General features: G+C 46.3%; 1 protein-coding gene across 5 annotated transcripts in view; it reads right to left on the reverse strand.

Annotated features, from left to right (window-relative positions):
• Positions 1-16,194, reverse strand: part of tln2b (talin 2b) — a 352,925-nt gene that overhangs the window by 213,432 nt on the left and 123,299 nt on the right. For all 5 annotated transcript variants that reach the window (XM_059945979.1, XM_059945982.1, XM_059945978.1 and 2 more), the window contains exons 3-5: positions 6,478-6,639; positions 5,676-5,773; positions 1,890-2,019 (exon numbers count right to left, since the gene is read on the reverse strand). In XM_059945979.1, the coding sequence (XP_059801962.1) occupies positions 1,890-2,019; positions 5,676-5,773; positions 6,478-6,613 (364 nt within the window). In that variant the 5' untranslated portion in view covers positions 6,614-6,639. The remainder of the gene's footprint in view (positions 1-1,889; positions 2,020-5,675; positions 5,774-6,477; positions 6,640-16,194) is intronic.

A 16,194-nucleotide genomic window follows, 5' to 3' on the forward strand; every position in this document is an offset into this window, starting at 1 on the left:
CCAGGTGCTCTGGTTTCCTCCCACAGTCCAAAGGTATACAGGGTTAGTTGGCTAATTGGTCATTACAAATTGTCCTGTGATTAGGCTAGAGTTAAATAGGGCGGCTCATTGGTTTGGAAGGGCCTGTTCCACGTTGTATTTCTAAACAAACAAACAGCTATAAAATAAACAACTTTCCAGGACTCTGGTGGGACTGCACCTGGATTACGATGGTCTGCATATTCAACAAAGGATCTACTTGTGCTGAAGGCAGCACAGACAACTGCACACAAAAAGCGTTGGACATACTGAAACAGTAGTTCTGTTTCTCTCTACATAGATGTGGGCCAACCAGCTGGGTGTTTCCAGCGTTAGTTCCTGGGATGGAGGTGATGCAAGAAGAAAGGATGAGCAGATCCAGTCTCCACCCAGTGAGCTGAGAAGAATGAGAAGGTGAATGCTGAGAGAATGTCTGTTCAGGTGGGGGAATCTGAAACACTGCATCATTACCCCAGGATAAAGCTTTGCTCACTTCACACAGAGATGAGGAGGAAAAACTTCAGAGGATTGTAAATTCTTGGGACTATTTCCCCACAGAGCTGTGGTGGTTCAATCACAGAATTATCCTGTACAGAAGCAGGTCCTTTGGGCCATCTCATCTAGAGTGATCAAGGTATCTACCCGAGCTAGTCCCACTTGCCTACATTTGGCACACCTCAACCATCAAGGTATTGTCCCTCCAAGCTGTAACTGACAGAACAGTCACGACCTTACTGAATGACAGATGAGGTTTGAGGGGCTAGTTGTTCTCCCACTGCTCTGGTTGGAGAGGAGAAAGGAGAGAAAGGGCAAGAGCAGGTGTATGGGAAATAGATGAGATGCCACTTGGAGCCTCATCAACTACAGCAGACGATTTACTACCGTCCCCTGAAAAAGAGATGTAAATATTGAGTATGTGAAGATGATTGCAAGTGCAAATTGGTGGCAAAAACAATAATCCTTTCCGGTTCTCTGTAGTTCAGCGAGCATACCCAACCAGGTCATCAACGTAATGGAAATAAAAATTGACAAGGGGGCTCGGAATAAGATTAAAACTACGACCATTACAGTTATTGCACGGAAGGAAGGCAGAGCGCGTGCCCACGGAGTTGCCACTATGACTGGAGGAAGCAGGTGTTGAAGCAGACACAGCTCAGTGTCAGAGCGAGTGTGGTGGAGGGTGGCGGACTAGGTGGATCTCCCTTCAACAAAGCAGTCTTTTGTTTCTGGTGACCAGAACGATCAACACAGCTGGGCTTCATCTGACTAGAGTTTATCGGTGAATGGCTGTGGCATTTCTTACCCTGCGGCCATGACTGCATTCTCGGGGAGTGTAGGGAGCGTGGAGGTCACGACCAATGTTATGAAAATGCAAGCCTTTCATTTCTACTCACATTACACTGCTGGATCCAGGCAAGAATGTCATATCCAATTGAGGGACCCTTGAGAATCAGGAGAACTGTCCAGTGGCCATATTCTGGTAAAGTGATGGGGAGACAATAGATCCAGACACCAGAACACACAGCAATGTGAAGGACAGAGAGAAGCAGAATCTCGGTATTAGGGCAGGGAGACCATGAGATATTCTGTCAGATTTTCCTGACCTGTTGTAACTCTCCTGTCCCCGTCCACTGACTGACCAAGTCAGCATTTGCAGATGTTCTCTTTCTGTTTGTCTGGACTGCTTTAAACCTTGTTGGCCATTTGAAGACCAAATCCATAGAGATCACTTGCACCACTGGATCAGCAGTACATGAACACCGGGCTCATAAACACTTGTCCAGCAGACAAAACGACATCTCAAATGCACTCCAAGCTGAGCTGAACATTAAGTCAGCCTTCAGACCAGAGTGGATGGGTGAAATACAAACCTATTCTACTGCAGATAGGTACGAGAAGTTCACCAACAGTTTTGGAGTCATCAATCATGACTGTCTTCACAGCTCCATCAAGCATCCTCACTTTCTGAGGCCTTTGCTTTTTCTTGTACTCCAGAACATCCTGAAGAAGAGAATGAAAATCAATCTGAATGTCAGCAACTCCCTTCACTGCTTTCCTGACAGACTGTGGGTATTGCCATCACCATGAAAAAGAAGATAGACTCTTGGCCTCAAAAGGGCACCACAGTAATGTAGCTGAAGACTTATGGGATAGGTTAGTTGGTCATTGTAGATTGTTCTGTGATAAGGTTAGGACTAAATAGGGAGGTTTCTGGGGAGGAAGGGAGAGACAGATAAAATCTACCTGATTATGATTTTGTGCTGTATCCTGCACTGTACTTTTTCAGCAGCTTTTACACTGTATTCTGCATTGTTATGTTATTACCCTATTCTAGTTCAATGCACTGTGTAATGATTTGGTCTGTATAAACAATGTGCAGGACAAGCGTTTCCCCATTTCTTGGCTAATATAATGATAATAAACCAGTACCAATACATTCAGTCAGCCCCTGGAAACACCTTCACCAATCTGTGGATTAATCTTGTCAACACCCAGCCATCTCCCTCTAGTAATTCAACATCACTGCAGTACATTCTGTGTTTGCACTGGGAGGAGGGGACACAGAGTGCTCGCAGGGGCAGCTCCAGAGCTCAGTTCAGCTCGAGGAGGATTGGGGACATCCCCAGGTGCAAGGTGTGCACTCCTCCATAGAGTGTTGAGGAGAAGACTGAGAGGCACTGGAGTGTGACACAGATCCCAGCGCTCGGTGTAGACAATGGCCCTTCAATCATTTAAATGCAGTCAGGCTGAGTCACTACCTCCTTTTAGCAAAGGAGGGAGACAAACAGCCTTGTGTCATACCTGTCAGAGGGAAAATCTCAGCAGATAGTATTAAAGGCATCACAGCAAAACTTCTGGAAAGTTCAAAGTAATCATGAAAGGAAAATATATTTGACTGATATATTGGAATTCTCTGAAGTAGCAGCATCTGAGGTACCAGGTAACTGGAGGGGAGGAAGCACGCAAGCAGAGCAGCAGGGAAAAGCCTGGTAATGACAGACCTGTGAGCTCCACATCTCGAGTAGGGAGGCTACTGATGATCCGGGAATGGCAGGAATTAATCAGAGATAGACAGCATGGCCTGGTCAAGGGCACAACTTGTCCAGCCAGGCTGACTAAACTCTGAGCTGGTAACGAAGTACATTGACATGGACGAGGACACTGCAGTAGATGTGGTTTATATGGACCCAACAGTGAGGCCTTTGTCAAGGTCCGACTTGGGAGACTGGCCCAACGTGGGACCTAGGGCAGGCTGGTAAATTGAATCCAAACTTAACATAACAACTGGAGCCAGAGGATGAGGGCAGAAGACTGCTTTTGTGATTGGATGCCAGTGACTAGTGGTGTTCAGTGATTGGTGCTGGGATCCCTGCTGTTTGCCGTATCTAAGAGTGATTTTGGTGTGGATGTGGGAGGCTAGATCTGTAAGTTCCCAGACGATATGAAGATGGGTGGAGTTGTTGACGGTAGGGAGAGTGGCCAGAGTAGAGGATGACATCGATGTATTGGTGAAATGGGCTGAAAAATGGCAGATAGAGTTTAGTCCTGATAAACCTGACATACTTTGGGAGTACAAATGAGACCAAGACATACACCATGAATCCAGATCCAAATATCCTCAAGGATATTTCAAAGGTGGCAGCACAGGTGGTTAAGAAAGCTACGGGGTATCAAGTTCATTAGTTGGGGCAGTAAATACCAGAGTAGGAAGGTTACGCTTCAATGTTATAAAATCTTGGCCAGATCTCAGCTGGAGTGCTGTGTGAAGTTATGGTCACCACACTGATGAGTCCTGAAGAAGGGTCTCAGTACAAAACATTAATTGTTCATTCATTTCCACAGATGTTGCCCGGTCTGCTGAGTTTCTCCAGCATTGTGTGCGTGTTGCTCTCGGAATGACGTGATGGCATTGGTGAGGGTGTAGAGGAGACGCCTGGATTGGTGTGTTTCACATGAAGAGAAACTGGAGAGGATGGGTCTGTTTTCCCTGGGACAGAAGTATATAAAGCTGTGAGTGATATCGGGAGGGTGGACTGCAGGAAGTGTCCCATTGGAAGAGAATACAACTGGAGGGTTTAGATTGAGGGTCAGGATGAAAAGAATGAGAGAGGAGCGGAGTGAAACATTTTTCAGCCAGAGATTGGTGAGCACCAAGAACACACTGCCACAGAAAGTGGTGAAAGCAGGGTTACTAATTGCACTTAACAATTTCCTAGAATCACCCAGGCATAGAAAGCTATGGACCAAATGATGAGGGGGGATTAAAATGAAAGAGTGCCTACTGATTGGCATGGAAATGGTGGATCAAATGGGTGATCTTCCTGTTTTTCCCAACATAAGGAATTTGAACGCATGTTGAATTGTCAACATGCGTTGACAATTCCAAGGGGCACTCAAGGTGGTGCTAGAAAAATCTGGGGAACAGGTAGGAGATGAACCATGTGTGCAAAACTGTCCTAAAGTTTAATTATTGCAACATCAGCTGGTTCCCACATTACATTCTTTCCTCAAAGAACTTCGATACATTTGCCAAACATGATGTCCTTTTCAGAAAATCATGTCAACTTTGACTGATAATCCTGAATGTCCTTAAATTCATTCCAACATTCTCCGAATTACAGCTAAATGTCCTGGAGCTTCCCGTTTTCTGTCTTCCTCCCCTTCGAATAGCAGTTACATTTGACACTTGCAATCTAAATGACCCTTCCCTGAATCTCAGGAATTTTGGAAAACTAACACTAATCCATTAACTATCTGATGGAAGGTTCTTGAACTGAAAAGTTGACACAGATTGTTTCTCTCCCAAGGAATACTCCCTAACTTGCTGAATGCTTCAAGCAGTCGGTATGTTGCATCAAATAGCTCAGCAACTGAAGTATTGCTTCAATTTTCCAAAATATATGCATACACAAAAAAAAACAAAAAGATTCACTGGGATGTTAAAAAGCATGCAATAACTGGCAGTCAGAAAACCTCAAGTCACAATATTTTAATATTCAGTTATTCTGTAATTCCCTCTCTTTATCCTCGCTGTTTGAGAGATCAAGAAAAAACATCAAATTCTGACTAAATGAGCCAAGTATACAATATACAAAGAGGACTTCACAAAAGGACGAGCGATTGGAAACAGATTTTTACTATTTTCTATCACCCCCAGGGAGTTGAAAAAGCTTTTTGACAAAGCCGCCTTGCCCGTGAAATTGTCCTTAACACTCGCTGCAGAACAGTACAGCACAGGAGTAGGCCTTTCAGCCAGTGACCATGATACCAGTTTAAGCCAATCCCATCTGCCTGCACACGGTCGATATATCTCCATTCCAGGCTAGTTCATAAGTCTGTCTTTACTGTCTCTTAAACATTGCAATTCTATCTGCGTTCACCACCTCCCGTGGCAGGATGCCCCTGGCACCCAACACCATGTATAAAAACTCACCTTGAAAAGCTCCTTTAAAATTTTCCCCTCATCGTAAAGCTACGGCCTCTAGCATTTGCATTTCTACCCTGAGAAGAGAGACTGTCACTGCCTCTTGCGGCTTTATATACTTCTCTCGTCCATCTTTGTCGCCACTGTGTATTTTAACAGGATCTGGGTCTCAGGGGAGTCGGCACGACCGGTGATAAGCTCCCACCTCAAGGCTGAGCACGGCCAGGCTTACCCCATTACGAAGCATGTAATAATCCAATGTCCGACCAGATTCCAGCCAAATCCCCTTCCTCGGATCTTCATCCGACAGGAACAAACCATAATCAGAGGCTGAAAGGCAGGAAAGAATCATTGTTCAATCAACAGCATTCACATGTCTCGAGGTGACAGAGCTGAGTGTTTATCAGAACTCCAGCCTAGCCCTGACATGCTTTCCTTTGTTCCTCTATCTCAAAGTCAAAGCCGGTCATAGTCGAGTTTCTTGTTGTTTGCACAAGTACATGCAAATGGAAAACTTACCTGAACCAGCACAACAGGCACATAGCATCAGATACAGTCAAAGGGTAATCCTCACCCTCCCCTTCGCCGTGCTCCCTGCTCCTGCCCTTGATTCACCTCATTTACAGGTTCCATCAACGACCTGCATTCCCTTCCAACAAGCAACATCTCAATAACATTCTTGCTGTCGTGCATCTCCGGTGCCTGGCTCCCTCTCCTCTGGATTCACTCTGTAACTTTCCGGGTTCTTCCCAACTCCAGCAGCTCCGGCCCCTCAGTGTCACTGACCGTTGGTGCCTCACGAGCAGTGTGCCTCCAGATGCCGCACCCATCTCCACCACCCCTCCGGCCAATCTTCTGGGTTATCCTTAAAAACTACCGTGACGCCTCCCAAAATCTTCTGTGTCATACCAGATGGCGTGAGGACATAGCCACAAGCACCCTGGCTCAGCGTGTGTTACAACAGTAGAAAGGTGACTGCCACAATGACACCAAAACTAGCAAGTTCCTTTCATCTAGAAGACACACGGCCTCACCTTGCCCGATCTGCGCCTCTGGAACACGCTCCCGTATAATGCGGCATGCGTCGTACACCACTGTGGAGGGCTCGAACTGCATGGTCTTGATGACATTGCATTGGCGAACACAGATCTTCAATGAGAGGGCCACCATCTTGGAGATTAAACCCCTCACCACACCTAGGGAAAGAAAAGAGCTTCTTCACTACAAATGCAAACTCTTTTAAAACATACCTCAGCAGATGGAAATCACTGCCCAGGTCCATTTACAATTGATCATTGCAGTCTGTACCTGGATAATGGACAGGTTTCATTTTAAGAGATGTTCACAAGTGAATTTTGTCCTTAAACTGGAAAGTACACAAGAGATTATTCAATATGGTACCCATACATTTCCAGGGTTGAAATTAAAAGGACTGAAAGCATATTACAACAATTACAAAAAGATGAGCGAGACAAACTAGTTCTTGTCATTTGTAGGAATGAACGCATGCCCAAATTTTTAATTCAATAATATTGCAGGAGCTCATGCAGATGAACTGTCCTTGCCCTCAACTCAACAGAGCAGCCTTGAAGCACAGTACAGAGTGAGGCCAGGCCAAGAGCAGGGAAGGGAAGGTTCCTGATACAGCAATGCTGAAGGATGAACAAGTCCTTCAGCACAGTTGGAGGAAGACTGCTGACTCTGCTTCCCATCACTGGCTGACCACCTCACCAGACTCTTCCCCCCATGACCAGATTTTAAAAGTCATGCTTCCTTTCTTCCTCAGAGAATTCCACTGATATGCCTACATCCCAGAGGTTAAAAACAAGCAACAGGTAGCAACATTGTGGGTTTGATGTTCTAGTAGGCAGTGCAGGACCTGGACTATGAACATGGAGTTAGACCACAAAACACAGGAGCAGAATTAGGCCATTCAGCCCATCCAGTCTGTCCGCAATCCAACATGGCTGATTTATTATCGCTCTCAACCCCATTCTCCTACCTTCTCTCCACAACCTTTGATGTCCTTACTCATCAAGAACCTATCAATGACATGGCTCCACAGCCGTCTGTGGCAATGAATTCCACAGATTCACCACCATCTAGCTACAGAAATTCCTCCTCTTCTCTTTTCTGAAGGACACCCTCTTATTCTAAGCCTGTGCCCTCTTGTTCTTGACTTACCCACTGTATGAAACACCCTCTCAACATCCACTCTATCAAGGCCTTTCAATATTCAAAAGATTTCAGTGAGATTCCCCTTCATTCTTAGAAACTCCAGTGAGTTCAGGCCCAGAGCTATCAAATACTCCCTTTATGTAAACCCCTTCACTGCCAGGCTCATTCTAGTGAACCTAAGTGTTAACAATTGCATCATTGGCTTCTGTTGGCATGCAGAGAAGTGCCACAATTAATCCACGTTATCCTGGCATTCCCTGACAGAGTAAAGAGACGGGACAGGGGTCACAGACCATTCCTACTGGCAAAAATGTGTGAAATTGATTTAGGGTACTAAGTAAGAGGCTTAGAAAAGATTAAATGAAGAACTGAACACCAACCACTGAGAGATTGTTTTTTGGAAAACAGTCTGACAGGTCCATAAACAGATCTTAAGCAACACACACCAATTACTGTAAGAACTCATCAGGTCAAACAGCATCTACGGAGGGATATAAACAGTCTACAGTTTGAGGTGAGACTCTTCAGCAGCCTGAAATGCTGACAATTTATTTTCCCTCCAAATTTAATTATCATTCTTCCATTTATGAATATAGCCAAATCAAACAAGCACTCCTCCAGGGAAAGATGCAAAAACACACTGCACATAGAACAAATAACTCATTTAGCAGATATGGTTATGACTTCAGAAAAAACATACGGTCACAAAGAAAAATTAATTATATAGCTCAAGTCCCTGAGTGGCATGACTCTAGAACTGATAGTAAGTTATACCGATCCAGCTCGATCTTCCACTGAACGAACAGTGGAGGGCAGCACCAGCAGGAAAGGCCAGCCCCCAACCCAGGTACAGATTCTAGTGTGCCCCAAAGACACTCTCCCACACCACCTCAGTGTCTCCTCTCTTGGTCAGCTGCCACAGGCGAGCCGATGGCTTGGGCCTAGTCCTTATCAATGAACCAGAGGTGCAATATTAGAAACATGGAAAACCTACAGCACGATACAGGCCCTTTGGCCCACAATGCTGTCCCAAACACGTACTTACTTTAGAAATTACCTAGGGTTACCCACAGCCCTCTATTTCTATCCAGGAGTCTCTTAAAAGACCTATCGTATCCACCTCCACCACCGTCACTGGCAGTCCATTCTACGCACTCACCACTCTCTGAGTAAAAAAACTTACCCCTGACATCTCCTCTGTACCTACTTCCAAGCACCTTAAAACTGTGCCCTCTCGTGCTAGCCATTTCAGCCCTGGGAAAAAGCCTCTGACCATCCACACGATCAATGCCTCTCATCCTCTTATACACCTCTATTCTACATTACCAATGTCCAAAACAGGGTCTTCCAAACACAAAAGTGTCCAAGACAATCGCTCACACCTTTTCTGGAGCACGCACAGTCTCAGTGCAATGGTACACGACAAGTCCAAGTTACAACACAACGACAGTATATAATAAGACCAGTGGCTCCCTTGTGGGATAGTCCAGCAGTACTTGATGTACTGAATATCCAGCAGTGACTTTACCTGCTGAGTTCCTCCAGCATTTTGTGTGTGTTGTCCAGTCTGACAACGTGCTAGGGGCAGAACTTTTTTTTTACATGCAAGTAGTATTTAAACGACCACATGAATCGCCAAGTGCTATAGACCAAGTGTTGGTAAACAAAATCAGTGCAGACAGATGGCGGTCAAAGACGTGGTAGATGGAGGACTGGTTTCTGCGCTGTACAAAATCATGAAGCTTTAATTTTAAAAAAAGAACTATTCATTTCAGATCCTGAATATCACTTTGAATGCAGTGTGTCCCAGAACATACCAAACTACCGACACTGAACTGCCAGGTGTCAGAGGACAGAAAATAGGGACAGGGTACAGCCAGAAGATAACGGGGACAGGGTAAAGGGACAGGGGATAGGGGTAAAGCAAACAGGAGATAGTATTCAAGGGTAAAGGGGCAGGGGATAGAGATAGAGGAACGGGGGCAGGGACAGAGGACTGCCGACAGGAGTAAAGGGGCAGGGGGTAGAGCTATTGGGGACAGGGGACCGGGAGCAGAAGACAGGGGACAGGGGTAAAGGGACAAGGGACTGGGAGCAGGAGTGAAGGGGCTGGGGGTGAATTGACTTTTTTTTCTGGTGCAGAAACCACAAAATGAGGGAATGAGACTCGTGCTTGAGGAGCAGGGGAAGGAAGTCAAATGAAAGCAATGACCCACATCCCAAGTTAACCCTCCAGTGGGGGGGCTACAGCACTCTGTGGGGAGGAGGGCTCGGTGAAGGTCTGCGGACCCGACCTTTGACACAATACAGACCTGCCCAGCCACTGCAGGGAACGGATCACTGTCAGGTTTATTATCACTGACAGAAGTCGGGAAATTTGTTGTTTTGCAGCAGCAGTAGAGAGCAAGGCAAAGAAATTATAAAACAAATATCACGAAAAGACCAATGACGAAGTATTGTTCATGGGCCACTCAGAAATCTGATGGCAGAAGGAAAGAAGCTGTTCTTAAAATACTGAATGTACCTGCAGGTCTTCAGGCTTACTGCTGCAAGTATAAAAACTTTCTCATTTAAACAGCAGCCCACAACAGGGAAGATGTGGGTCTGATGTTCAGGAGCGGAGAGTTTCTTCAGGTTGAAGGAGACTTCACCTTTCCTTGCGTGTTCTATACAAATGGTCCGTGACAAAGCTTATCAACGTGACAAGCACCCCCAAATCTGTCAACTGCCCCCTCAGCCTCAAAACCTCCATTACCTCAACCTGCATCCAACCTCAATGCACCATAATGGGGCAAGAACCCACCTTCTCCCAATATTCAGACCAACAAGAAACAGGAACAAAAAAGAACGATAGAAACTGGAATTCAGAAATAAGAACTGAATGTGCTGGAAACACTCAGGAGTTCAGGCAATATCCATGGAAACTGAACACTGCCTCTCTCCACAGACACTGCTAAGATTTTCCAGCATTTTCTGCTTTTAATTCGGGACTACTGCCTGCGAATAGATATAGGCTTGGTAAAGATTGGTTATTCCAGATGGGAATCTCTTTGGAAGTTTACGGAGCCCCCTGCCAGCGCTCCAGTGACCAACCAGTGGAAGGAGGCAAAGAAAGACAAGAGGCTGAATGGAGATTTTAATGAAGGTCAGAGGCAGAGGGGCCAGGCTTGAAGATGGACAGACACTGTTAAAATTGCTTAAACACAGGCAACGAAGCACAAGCTCGGGCGGAAGTAATGAACACTGAGCTGACAGAAAGCAATGGCTCAGCTGGCAACAGATTTATGTCAGATTCCTGGCATCCCACGTTGGAACGATGCTTCAGCTTTGGAGAAGGCATTCACTGGAGTGGCACTAGGAACGGGGACTCCGGGCATGTGTACCAGCTGTAGAAATTGGGCACGTTCTCCTTTAAACAGAAATTCCAACGGGACTGAATTAAACAGAAAGTTCAAAGGAGGCCGAATAGTTACAGATAGCAGCTGTCAACAGCTGGAAATCAGAAAGCAGAGCAGTGACAGACAAAAGAACAGTGGAGCATTTATTAACCGAAGTTCGGGGAGGAAAGATCGTGAAGAGAGATGGGCGGACAGGCCAGGAGATGCAAAGGAGGGAAGGCATGGGGGGAGTGAACATAGAAAACACAGAAACATGAAAACCTACAGCACAATACAGGCCCTTCTGCCCACAAAGTTGTGCTGAACATGTCCCTACCTTAGAAATTACTAGGGTTTCCCAGAACCCTCTATTTTTCTAAGCTCCATGTACCTATCGAAAAGTCTCTTAACAGACCCTATTGTATCCACCTCCACCACCATCGCCGGCAGCCCATTCCACACACTCACCACTCTCTGAGTAAAACTTACCCCTGACATCTCCTCTGTACCTACTCCCCAGCACCTTAAACCTGTGTCCTCTTGTGGCAACCATTTCAGCCTTGGGGAAAAGCCTCTGACTATCCACATGATCAATGCCTCTCATCATCTTATACACCTCTATCAGGTCACCTCTCATTCTCCGTCACTCCAAGGAGAAAAGGCCGAGTTCACTCAACTTATTCTCATGCTCCCCAATCCAGGCAACATCCTTGTAAATCTCCTCTGCACCCTTTCTATGGCTTCCACATCCTTCCTGTAGTGAGGCGACCAGACCTGAGCACAGTACTCCAAGTGGGGTCTGACCAGGGTCCTATATAGCTGCAACATTACCTCTCGGCTCCTAAATTCAATTCCATGATTGATGAAGGCCAATACACCGTACGCTTTCTTAACCACAGAGTCAACCTGTGCAGCTGCTTTGAGCATCCTATGGACTCGGACCCCAAGATCCCTCTGATCCTCCACTCTGCCAAGCGACTTACCATTAATGCTATATTCTGCTGTCGTATTTGGACAGATTCTGGTTAAAGTGACTCTGGAAAGGTTTGTCGGTGAGGAAGGGCTACGGTCAGAAGCTGGAGGCAGGTTGAGGTGGCAGAAGTGTTGGGGCTACAGAGGATTGACAGAGCTGGGGGTTCTTGTAGCACCGATAAGCCTTGTCTTGGAACATTTGCAGAGAAAACACAAACTTGGTTACCCAACCAAATCAGTTCATGCTGCTGTTTATGTTCCACCGGACTGCACTTCTTTCCTCACTCCTCATTGAGCCTGCCTTCCTGTTAACATTCTGTCCTGTTCTAATTCTATGCTGGCTGCTGTTTCCTAAGCTGCTGTAGTGCAGGTATTTTGCAAGCCTATGCCTTAATATAGTTGACAGAATTGTGTCTGTTACTAATTTTGTTACTTCCTTATTTGTGTTGCCAGGATAAGAGCAAGATACTTATAGAGAGCCAGGGCTGGTGTCAGGTTCTGGATTAGATGAGTTGTATAACACTCTGATACAGAAGTCCATCTTGCTGCTGATGCTTTGCCCAACCAGCTGTTCCCTCAGCTAAACGACAGCCTGGGCTTCGTCATCCGCTTGGGAACGAAGGGAGGAACTAATCAGGGGGAAAAGGTGAGCTGAAGGCGTGGGGAGGAGCAGACGAAGGGGAGGGTTGTTGAAGCGGGAGGCCAGCCAACGGGGAGGGGTCAGGAGCGGGGAGCTCTGTTGATCAGTGCTGCCCACAGATCAGCCTAAGGCTGAGGTTGCCTCTTTGTGGCCACTGCCTTAAAGTCACTCAGGATTTCCTTAACACAAATATCTCAACCATTGTACCAAAACAAAGCTGATGCCAACATAAATTCGTCCAAACCTCAAACTTGGCTCTCTCTCACAAGAACGTGTGTGTGTGGCATTGCAGAATCTCTTGAGAAGAGCATCAACAGTGACAGGGTCCTGCAGTATGGAAACCAGTTCTTGGGCTCTCTTTCCTTGCCAGTCATAATGCACCATCCAGACCACTCACACCCGGCCTGCAGCCTTCCATGGCTGGGTGTCTAAATACTCCATAAACATAGAGCCTCTTCCCTCTTCTCCCCCTCAGGTAGGTAGGCCAGATTCCAAACTATACTTCCTCAGATATCCACTAATCCTTCCAGCATTCCCTCCAAGAGGGCCACAACTTTGTCACGGCTTGCAGGCGTGTTTGCCTCAATGACCTGGACAGCCATGTTGGCTGGAGCCCGGGCTTTATGCTCTGCTTCTTGGTCGGGTCACCCTTGGAGGTCAGACTAAGAGTGGTCCACTAGTTCTCCAGGATTGAGGGTACAGCTCAGGGCTAACAACCCTGACTGGTGAAACAAAACTGTTATGGAAACAGCAATACACTTGAGACCGATGGCATTCCTTACATGGCTGACTGAAAAGTGAGGGGAAGCTTCTGGCATGAAGAAGGAAGGCCTGAACACTGCCGGAGATGGAGGACCTTCACTGATGCCATAAACACCAGTGGCATAACAGGCAGTAAGTTCCCGACATTGGTTGTCCTGGAGTACAGGGTATAAAATAGTTTATGCAAAAGTACAGAGGTTGTGGTGGCCAAGACCTGCTTAAAAATCAAATACAAACAAAGGATGCTCACACGTTATAATGGAATACTGTTGATAACACTCTGCTTTCTTCCCATGGGGAAGCAGTTGGGAGAGATGGGAAAATAAGGGGTTTATTGGACAGTGAGATCCCGGATAATTGATGGTTTATTACTGTTAAGTACTGAGGTACTGTGAGAACCCGTCTTGCATACCGTTCACAAAGAGCATCACAACAGTCCATTGAGGTAGTACAAGTCAAAACAGGGAAAGAATGCAGAATAAGTTGTCACAGTGCAGGTAAACAGTAAGGTGCAGCAGGTCATAGTCAGGTAGATTGGGAGGTTAAGAGTTCATCTCATGCTATTAGGAAACGGTCTTATAAAAGCAGGATAGAAGCCCAGTGGTATGTGCTTTCGGGCTTTCATATCTCCCACCCAATGGGGGGAGACCATGTCCAGGCTGGGTGGGGTCTTTGGTCGTACTGGCTGCTTTACCGAGGCAGTGAGAAGTGTAGAGAGCCTGGTTTCTCTGAGCCACATCGACGGCTCTGTGCAGTTTATTGCAGTGCAGATGCCGTACCAGGCTGTGACACGTCGAAGTAGGATGCCTTCTCTGGTACAGCAAAACAAACTGCGGGGGGTCAAAGGGGTCAGCTTCAGCTTCCTGAGAAAGTAGAGGTGAGCTTTCTTGATTGTGGACCAGGGCAGGGTGTTGGTGATGTCCACTCATAGAGTCACAGAAAACTACAGCACGAAAGGAGGACCTTCAGCCCATCTTGTCCTTGCAGAGCCATTCATCTCTGCTTTGCCCTTACCCTCCTGATCTGGCTTGCAACTTAGGTAGTTTATTCAGACCATCACACCATCCCTCTTCTGACTGATTCATAACCTTCTAGCTGGGAAATACCATACCATATCTCCTGTACACCCCACAGGAACACAGAACTTGTCAAAACTCTTGCTAATACCAGCACAACGCTAGGTTTCCCAAGCAGCTGCTCTCTACAGTAGTTCCACTTTGCCCGCCTCTCACATTGGAAATTGCAGGTCCACAGCAATCCCAACTGGGTCAGCTCTCCCACATCCCCACCTCTGCTCTACCATGTTTACAAATAGCACAATCCCATTTTTCTGTCTTCTCTGGCTCAAAATTCATCATTACCATCCCAAAGGAGAATTATGACTTCAAAGTGTGCATAAAAACAGTAGAGCACTTTGTTATAAATGAGCTAGTCGGCTCTCCTTATCTGCGAGGGATTGGTTCCGGGACCCCTCGTGGATACCAGAAAATGCAGATGCTCAAGTCCCTTATTCAACCTGTCTGAATGCGGTGGGCCTTTGGGCCCAGCGGAACCCCAGACCTTATTTAACCTGTCTCAATGCGGTGGACATTAGGACCCAGTGGAACCCCAGACCTTATTTAACCTGACTCAGTGCGGTGGACATTAGGACCCAGCGGAACCCCAGACCTTATTTAACCTGTCTCAATGCGGTGGACATTAGGACCCAGCGGAACCCCAGACCTTATTTAACCTGTCTCAATGAGGTGGACATTAGGACCCAGTGGAACCCCAGACCTTATTTAACCTGACTCAGTGCGGTGGACATTAGGATCCAGCGGAACCCCAGACCTTATTTAACCTGTCTCAGTGCGGTGGACATTAGGACCCAGCGGAACCCCAGACCTTATTTAACCTGTCTCAGTGCGGTGGACATTAGGACCCAGCGGAACCCCAGACCTTATTTAACCTGTCTCAGTGCGGTGGACATTAGGACCCAGCGGAACCCCAGACCTTATTTAACCTGTCTCAGTGCGATGGACATTAAGGCACGGTGTCGGAGCTCTGAATCCACAGTGTTTCTGCTCATGAAAATAATCATGATCACGATTGAAAATAAAGTGGAAGTAATAAAGCGATCGGAAAGAGGTGAAACGCCATCGGTCATTGGAAAAGCGTTAGGCTACAGTCGGTCAACGATCGGAACAATTTTAAAGGATGAAATGAGAAAGGCCCTGCCCCGATGAAAGCTGCAATTATTACTAAGCAACGCAGTGGTTTAATTATTGGGTTTTGGGCACGGTGGACAGCGCACTCGGGAGCGATCTGTCCCTGGATCGAACTCGGGAACTTCCCGGCGCTGAAATATACGCTCATATATGTTTTATATGCATAGAAATGTAAAGTATGTACTATATACTAAGATAAACATTTGACTAACTGACGCTAAATAATACCGGATGTATCCGTTCTGACTTCCGATTTTTTCCGATCCTGATCCACGGTAACCTACGCACATCCTCCCGTATTCTTCAAATCATTTCTAGATTACATATAATACCTAATACAATGTAAACGCTATGTAAAATAGCTCTTATACTGCATTGTTTAGGGAATAATGACGAGAAAAAAAAGTCTGTACATGCTCGAACAACAAGTGCTGGAAGAGCACTTCCGGGTTTTCGCGATTCGCGGTTGGTTGAATCCCTGCATGCGGAATTCGCGGATAAGGAGGGCTGACTGTACTATATACTTAGACAAACGTTTGACTAACTGACGCTAAATAATACCGGATATACCTGTTCTGACTTACATAGTAAGAGAACTTCCGATTTTTTTCGATC

The sequence above is a fragment of the Hypanus sabinus genome, chromosome 21, assembly GCF_030144855.1.
Source record: "Hypanus sabinus isolate sHypSab1 chromosome 21, sHypSab1.hap1, whole genome shotgun sequence".
Lineage (NCBI taxonomy): Eukaryota > Metazoa > Chordata > Chondrichthyes > Myliobatiformes > Dasyatidae > Hypanus > Hypanus sabinus.